We start from the raw sequence: 9,404 nt of genomic DNA on the forward strand, positions 1-9,404 counted from the left end.
TAGTTGAAAGAGACGTACCATTAATGAGGTACGCACAATAAAATATTGTTTGTGTCTTTTTCACGCACAGCATACGCGTAAGTTACGCACTGTCTACGCAATGTGCTGACAAACATTGGGGCAAAGGTAAGTATTGAGATATTTGTTGAATCATTTATCGATTCGCTTTGGCACTCAACATCGGCAGTATTCGCACTGAGCTTCCATTGTGCTCACGCTTGGTTCGCACAACTACATGGCATGAACATTGATGAGTATTCATAAAGGCTAAATTTTTTAACATTTCAAAATCTTCTCAAAGGCCACCCATCCCCTTCCCCTTACCCCGCACGACGCACGAAGACTTTAATCATAACAGGGTTGTGGTGGCCGATATGGTAACGTCTCTGACTGGTGAACGCTAGATTGAGGTTCGAGTCCCACTCAAAATCGTTAGTTTCTTTAGTTTCTGCAACCTCACCATCCTTGTGAGCTAAGGATGGGGGATTTTGGGAAGCCTATAGGCTATCTGCTGTGTCATTAGCAGCCATTGCCTGGCCCTCCTTTCTATATATGGTGAGTCTCTAGGGCATTGTCCTGCTCGATAGGGCAATATCACAGTCCATTGCCCCTGCCATTTATGAGTGGAATTTAAACCTTTAAATACATTGCGGGCTATTGCATGTATGAAACTCGTGTGTCAAGGCACCTTTACTTTTCACAGGGTCTTGAATGTATGAATACATTCTGTGTAGAAAATCCCTCTAGCACACTATTCTATCTTATTTCTCTTCCTCTTGCTTCTTTTTAAAGTGTTTATAGTTCATATATGAAAGATTTATTTCAATTATGTTACAGTTCTTATAATATTTTATTATCGTTGTTCATTACTTTTCTTATAGTTAATTTATTTCATTATTTTCTTTCTTCACTAGGCTATTCTACATGTTGGAGCCCATGGGCTTATAACTTTCAGCCTTTCTAACTACGCTTGTAGCTTAGCATGTAATAGTAATAATAATAATAATGAATACACTAAAATATACAATTTTCCTTGTTTTTATGAAAAATAAAATAACACACAATGTATGAAAAATTAAATTTATTGAGCTTTCTAAGGGACCATCTCCTTTCCTCTACAGAAAACAGACCATTTGTCTTCTGAAGACGAAGGTAGATGGTCTCTTCGAAAGCTTAATAAATTTATTATTTTCACACATTGTGGGTTATTTAAATGATGAAAATAATAGATATAGTAATAGTCCAATATCCAGTCGGATTATATTCTCCTTAAACACAGGGATCAAAGACCCGAGTCTAGTCCAAGTCCCTTGAGATGAGGAGTTTCGAGGTCCTGTCTTCATTACTGTGAGGAAGATTCGAAATAGCCTCTCCAGTCACTAAAGGATTTGCTCCAAAACTAAGAGATATGCTGTCTTTTGAAAGACTGAGGGACTAAAACAAACAGGACGCACAGACACAAGACACAAGGCACTCACCGTCGTAGTAAGCTTCATGGTGAAGAGGAAGACACAATGACTGATAATGATGTGACAGCATCTACATTTATATATAGGTGTAGAATTTCCTTTCACTTCTATCCTACTTATGACGTGTCCTTTTTTTCCTATTTCATCCCTCACTGAGGAATACCTCTTCTCTTTCTTCTCTCTTTTATGTGGTTCATTTCATTATTGTTCTGGAGCTTGTTTTTATTATTGTTATAGTTATGGTTACTATTATTATTGCTCTTATTGTAATTATCATTATCATTATTACTTAGATCATTTTTATTATAAAGCTCGTTTGAATATTTATGTTTAAAAAACACGACAAGTACACTAATTTCATATAAAATTACTTGAACAGCAAAATAAGAAGAGCCAAGAGGGAAAAGAGGAAGGTTGATACAGAAAATTGTTGATTACTAAAAAACTGTACATTCTACACAAGGCTAGTAAGGCTCACTGTAAGCGGCAACCCTCTTAAGGCTACACTGTTGAAAAATTACCGTAAGAAAACGGTAAAAATCCTGGAATAAATCTTGCCAGGCATTTACCGTTTTTAAAACGGATATGTTGATGTAAAAGTGTGATATTACGGCCACTAAACCGTAAAAGATAATAACAAAGTTGGGTAGATATCACGAATTTCTGTATTTTACTAAAATACGGCCGAGAACAGTATATTTTCACGAAGAATTTACGATTAAAATTACGATTCTTTATAACAGCGTAGGTCATTCATTTAGAGAAATGCCAGCCTTATGCCAGCTCGGTATCTTTTCCCGTAAGGGTGGGAAGGTGTCAAAGGGTATGAAATTTCAGTTATCAAAACACTAGACCCTTTAAGTGTTTTTCTAATAAAAGAGGATCACTGATAAAGTTGAGTTTCCCGAGGAATGATCAACAATCGTCTAGAAATCGTTCAATGTCTCTCTCACTTCCGACATTTTTTGAAATTTCATTTGTTAAAACACTTGACCATTTAAGTGTCTTTCTGAAGAAAGAGGACTACTGACATAAACTGATTTTCCATGAGGAATGATTAACAATCGTCTGGAAATCGTTCGATGTCTCTCACTTCCGACATTTATTGAAATTTCAGTTGTTAAAACACTTGACCCCACCCTTTGTGTCTTTCTGAAAAAAAGAGGACTACTGATATAAGCTGAGTTTCCTTGAGAAATGATTAATAATGAATATCCCGGGCTAGCGAGAGTTGGGGCGGAGGCCGAGGACTTAGCATGGTGTGGCCAGGTGTACCGGTTTCAAATTACCCCCTCCAAATCTTACCCCCCGGTAATTTGAAACCGGATTCAAACTACCGGGGGGTAACTTGATACCGGTTTCAAGCTACCCCCGGGGGTAATTTGAAACCGGTTTTATGCTACCCCCCTGGTTTCAAATTACCCCCCTCGTTTTTGCGCAGGATCTCATCATTTATGAATATTAATAAATTGCTTTTGATCAGGGTCAACACAATCATTAGGTAATATGTATATACATGTACTGTTTCACCTATTGGTATCGTTTGTTAATATCCAGCCTTTATCCGTCTTATGTTTATATCTTAGCTAATAAATGTCGGATATTCCATTATCAGTCATGGGCGCATATTTGACCGAGACAGGAAGACGAGGTGAAATTTGCTTTTGACGGTTATTTTTTTCCATTATTTGAAATATTTCATAATTATATTGCAAGCAAATATTATATAAGGTATAATCAACATATTGATCATAAGTATATATATATATATATACACACATATATATATATATATATATATACATACTATATATATATATATATATATATATATATATATATATATATATATATATATATATATCATATAATACATGTATATGTATTTGTATGTATGTTGTAAATACTATATCATTCTTGATATCTGTAAATAATTGACACTTTTAATAAAGCAAGATTGTAAGCAATTATAACAGTTTTAATAAAACAAGGTACAGTACATGCTGTTTGCTTCTACTATACTTACATTGGTTGTTTGTATACGAAAACGCCTGGACTACGGAAAAGTCGTTACACTTTATAGCCCTCTATGGATGACATTGAACACAGCTTGTGTTAATCTCACAACTGTTGTTACTGATTTTAGCCTAAAGGCAGGCAGCTGTGTGTTATCATGGGCTAAATCAAATCCTATTTAAACCATCTTCCAGAATAGTAAGTGATGGATTCGTGTATGGATTTTTTTTCTCTGTTGTTGATCTCGAAATGGAAAATTATTGAAAAACGGTGTCATAAAATGTTTAAGAATTTTACCTGAAATGTATCATAAAGAAAAAAAAGACCTCGCCACATGGTCACCTGTACATTTCCATGCGGTTTATATAACACTTCTGTCCCTTTGTCATAGCTCCATTCTTTCTTATTACTCATTTCATCAAATGACAAAACAGCAATACCTAGTAATCAAGACTTCATACCATCTTTAATGTCCTCTGGTTTAAAATGAATCGAGCTAACAGTAGCTTACACAACGTTAATTCTGTCTGCACGACGACATGCATGTTGGTAATTTATATTTGAGCTTTTATTTTTTCACGTGCATAGCATCCAAATACTACGAAGTTACTATGCATTACCAGTGACAGAATAAATGAATAAACAAAGATATGTATGGACACAAGGAGTTCTATTGTTATATTGCAACTATGGGTATAGTCAAACCATTTTAAGAGCAAACTCGGAGCCCAATAGCGGCATTGCGAGTTCTCTTGGGTCATTTTCAAAGCACACCTGGCTTAGCCGCTTTAATCTATGGGCGAGCCAAGAATAGGAGAAAAGGGTCAACTAATAAGTCATTCACCCGGATTTGAACGGTCTAAGAATATAATCCTTTAATTTGATACTCTCCCTAAATTGTTTCCTTCGTTCTTTTTGTTTGCAACCACGTGGTGACAAGTTGAAACTCTTAAATATAACAAATAGCAAAATTGTTATAAAACGATTATCATACTAACAGAAATAATCTTAATTTTGATATCAAATGAATTCATTTCTCAATTCTGATTGATTATTAAAAGACAGGATTCTTTACAAAGGATTTAATTAACTATGTTTAATATGGTATATTTACGTAGGTGATTGCAATGTTTTAGATTTTATTTAATTAACCGACAAAATTAATTTCTTTACAACAAAGGTTATATTAGCAAACGTGGTTATGGTGACTTCGTCAGATGAAGTTAGTGCTATCACAAAAGATTCAATAAATTAGTTCATTCAGACCATTTTCATGTCTTCCTTTATAATGTTATCAGTATGCTTAATACCCTTGACCCAATTTACCTTGCAAATCTGAAACAGTCGTTTTTTATAAGTTGGCTGCATCTGTGACACGTTTTATTGTTTGGTCAATTCCAAATTTAACAATTTCATTACCATTTTCCCATTTTATTTCTTAATATTTAATCTAGTAAATATTTTTTTCCATGTAATGCTAAAACAGGGTTCATTATGATGGTTTTGATTTCAAGTATGTTTACGGGTAATATCTATCTTTTTTTACATAATAATTGTTTTGTATAAAGTTAGATGCGTCATAGTTTGTGTTTAATTGAAAGATAAGGCCAGTTAATTAAAAATTGAAAAAATAATAAAATCTCGACAATCACGCGCACACTGAAATAAAATAAAGTTTTACCTCGCCGTGATCACTAAACCTTAAATGAAAGTCTGTAACTTCAAATATTGTGAATTAGGGAATTATATGACACCTTAGGGGTTAAATACGAAAATATCAACAATCACACGAACAGAAATAAAATAAAAATTTTACCTTGCCTTTATCACAAAACCTTGAATTACAGTTTGTGACTTTTAACGTGTCATATAATTCACTAATACACAATTTTTGGTCTTAAATACCAGATTAAACTACTTTTCCTACTGCTGCGAAGCCAACAATAAATGCATGATACATATTTGCGATGTCACATGAATTATTTATCATTCTGATGAGGGGGTAACTTGAAAACAGAGGGGGTAACTTGAAACCGGTTTCAAACTACCCCCCCCCCCGGTAATCTGAAACCGGTTTCAAGTTACCGGGGGGTAATTTGAAACGGGGGGTAACTTGAATCCTTTACACAGGGGCACGGGTGTTGGGGGCCTCTCACTTACGACATTTGTTGTCATTTATGCATTCGTAAAGCAATTTTATATTTCCTTGCAATAGGCGATAACGTGGCTAGAAGGAGCCGCTATTACAGGTCGTAAGGGAAGGTGAAATTACTTCTACCCATTTTATGTCGAATGTGTTGCAAGGTTATTATATTTCGCATGTAAGGCGACTGGCCGTACGAGCTTCTTTACAAATTCGTTGATTATTCTTAGTTTTATCTTTTATCTAAAACGCTCACAATTTTCCTTTGTTTATTTATGAAGCTTTATTTAAGACCTCCAAAAAACGTATTGGTGATTTATCAGATTTTCTAGTCATATTATTTATCGCCTTCAATATTTTTTCTTATTCATGAAATTGCACATTTAATTTTCAGATTTCGTAACGCAGTTGTAGATATCATCATTATTTCCGTATTCAATCATAGTACTCTGTTTACGTGTATTTTCCTTTAACAACATAGATGGTTTTGTTACATCTAAATTCGGCAATAAACCTTGGGTTGTTATAACAAGAAAACACCAGACCTCTAAAACATATGTCTATTAGGTATCTTAGAAATAAGTCTTTTATAAATTTCCATCATAATATTCACTAAGTTAGAAATGCACAATTCTATTGGACGCACGAACACATCTGGAATCCGTATATTTTTGTCACAGAATTATTATTATTATTATTATTATTATTATTATTATTATTAATTGCTAAGCTACAACCCTAGTCGGAAAAGCACAATGCTATAAGCCCAGGGGCTCCAACAGGGAAAATATCCCAGAGAGGAAAGGAAACAAGGAAAAATCAAATTTTTAAGACGAAGAAACAACATTAATATAAATATCTCCTATTTAAACTATAAACACTTAGAGGTAATAAAATGTATTTCATAAGTCAGTTGTCCTACGTAGCAATTAAAATTAATGTTTATAGGATCGTGAATGTATGAATACAAGTGCAGGAATATCCTTGGATATCGTGGCAGTCTAATATCCAGACGGAATACCCTATTCGGTAGCCTATTGGTAACGTCCTCTGACTTGTAGGGTTCGAGTCCCACTCAAGCTCTATAGTTTCTAGTAGCGTCTGCAACCTCATCATCCTTGTGAGATAAGGATGGAGGTGTTTGGAGGAGCCTATAAGACTACCTGCTGAGTCCCATCAACAGCCATGTCTTGGCCCTATTTCTAGCTTGGGTAGAAAGGAGGCTTGGTCGTTGATCATATATAAATACATATATCTATTTACACACACACACACACACACATATATATATATATATGTATATATATATATATATATATATATATATATATATATATATATATATATATACTGTAAAAAATTTGCATGATAATAACGGTAAGCATCTGTCAATATTTAACTGAAATACGGATGAGAACAGTAGAATTTTACGAAGAATTTCCGATAAAAATTACGGTTTTTTAACAATATAGTTAATCTAAAGGGCACTGTCCTGTCCCTTGAGTCTACAATTCAGGAAAGGTCATTAAACACAAGGATCGAAGCCCATGTCTCTTGAGTCTAGGAGCCTCGGAGGTCCATCCTTTTTCCTGTGATATCCTCTGAGGAAGATTCAAAATAGCCTCTCCAGTCACAAAAGGGTTTGTTCCAAAAGCTAAAGTCGCGTGTTTTTCTTTCTTTGGAAAGACTGCACCACTAAAACAGACGAGAAACACAGACTCAAGGCACTCACCGATGCAATGAGCTTCATGGTGGAGAGGAAGACGTGATGTATGACAACAGTGCCACAGGATCTGTATTTATACATAAATGCAAAACCTCCTTTCACTTATACCCTAGTTTTGGAGTGTCCTTTTTTTCCGGAAGAGCAGCCCTCAAAGTAAAGTAAGTGAATGTGTTACCGCCTTACAAGTTGGTAAATTTTTTCCTGTTTTCTCTTTAAAGACTCAAATTTTTTGTTTGATTTTTATACAACTTTATCCTAGGTCTATATAAACCCCTTGGCGATTTATTAGATTTTCAAGTCATATAATTTATTCCCTTCAAAAATTTTTCTTATTCATCAAATTTCACATCTAACCTGAAGATTTCAAAACGTCGTTCTTGATATCATCAATATTTTCCTTTTCAATCCTCATATTTTATTTATGTACTGGAATGGTTAGGTGAGAATGATTTAAAGCATTTAAATTTACAAGAATATCATGAATAATGCAGAAAATCACTACAGTCTGGTTAGTAGGAAAAGGCACTAACGAAGAATGAAAGTCAGTAGACTGAAAAGATATCAAAGAACTTTAGAATCTCTTGCAAGTGACATCGTATTTTCGAAATAGATATCACTTTACACATTCATCACAAATAAGTATTTACATGGTCGGTGTATTCATATTCTATTATATTCATGATTAATGTGTGCTCACATGTAAATGCCTTGTCTTCCATTCATCCTCGCGAAGGGGTGTCTTCTATCTCGCTTACATTGTATAACATTCTACCAAGTAAGATCATTTGAGTATGTTAATCAGATTACAGCATTTTGCATCAAAATATGTGATCATGAAAACCTTGATATATCAACATTCATTATAGCTTGTTTATGTATGTATGTGTGTGTACTCGTATGTGTGCCTCTGTGTAATTATCTGGTTGGTAAAAATTTAATTATATTCAAACAATTACACAAATCAACGGCTAAGTAACCAAGTGAGAATTTGTAAAAATGATAATACTATTGTTAGCCTCAATATCATTTCATAAAACAGCCATTACATTTTTTCCCGATACATATGTAAAATATGCAATGCGTTCTGATGTAATAATGTATTTTGAATTTTAATATTATTCAAGTTAAAAGAAGTACAGACGAAGAATACGACATTGATAAGGAGTATCTATCTATCTATCTATTTATATATATATATATATATATATATATATATATATATATATATATATATATATATATATATATATATATATACATATATATATATATATATATATATACATATATATATATACACACACACATATATATATATACATACATAAATATATATATATATATATATATATAGATATATATATATATATATATATATATATATATATATATATATATATATATATATATATATATATATATATATATATATATATATATATATATATATATACATAAATATATATATATATATATATATATATATATATATATATATATATATATATATATATATATATATATATATATATATGTATGTATGTGTATATATAAATATATATATATATATATTATATATATATATACATATATACATATATATATATATATATATATATATATATATATATATATATATATATAATGCATCTGTTTTTTTTTCTATTCTGAGACAGATATTTGTTACTCCATGAAAAAGCGTTTTCTTCCTGGAAAGGTCTGCCTGAAATCACTACTTTCTTTAATCAGGAAAAATATGGCATTTTTGTTTTTTATGCCATTTTGAAGCAGAATATACAAAATTACCGTATAAAGGGATTAAACTAATAATCTTCCTATTTGTATGGATAAGATTATGCAATAAATTCGAGAAGCGATGATTTAAAAAAGAAGAAAAATATATAGAATAAACGTACGAAGAGTTTTATGACCGCATTACTATATGCTTCTGAAAAAGATAATGTTCATTCGAGATTATCATTATTATCAATATATCAATTTATTAATACATTATTAACGGGCATTAAAAATCTGTAGTTATATACGTTAT

The 9,404-nt window shown here is 32.2% G+C and overlaps 1 protein-coding gene across 1 annotated transcript in view; it reads right to left on the reverse strand.

Moving 5' to 3' along the window:
* Positions 1 to 7,413, reverse strand: part of LOC137631469 (uncharacterized) — a 12,002-nt gene extending 4,589 nt beyond the window's left edge. Inside the window, exon 1 of the mRNA XM_068363234.1 lies at positions 7,361 to 7,413. Within this exon, the coding sequence (XP_068219335.1) occupies positions 7,361 to 7,378 (18 nt within the window). The 5' untranslated portion in view covers positions 7,379 to 7,413. The remainder of the gene's footprint in view (positions 1 to 7,360) is intronic.
* Positions 7,414 to 9,404: the final 1,991 nt, after the last annotated feature.

The sequence above is a fragment of the Palaemon carinicauda genome, chromosome 39, assembly GCF_036898095.1.
Source record: "Palaemon carinicauda isolate YSFRI2023 chromosome 39, ASM3689809v2, whole genome shotgun sequence".
Lineage (NCBI taxonomy): Eukaryota > Metazoa > Arthropoda > Malacostraca > Decapoda > Palaemonidae > Palaemon > Palaemon carinicauda.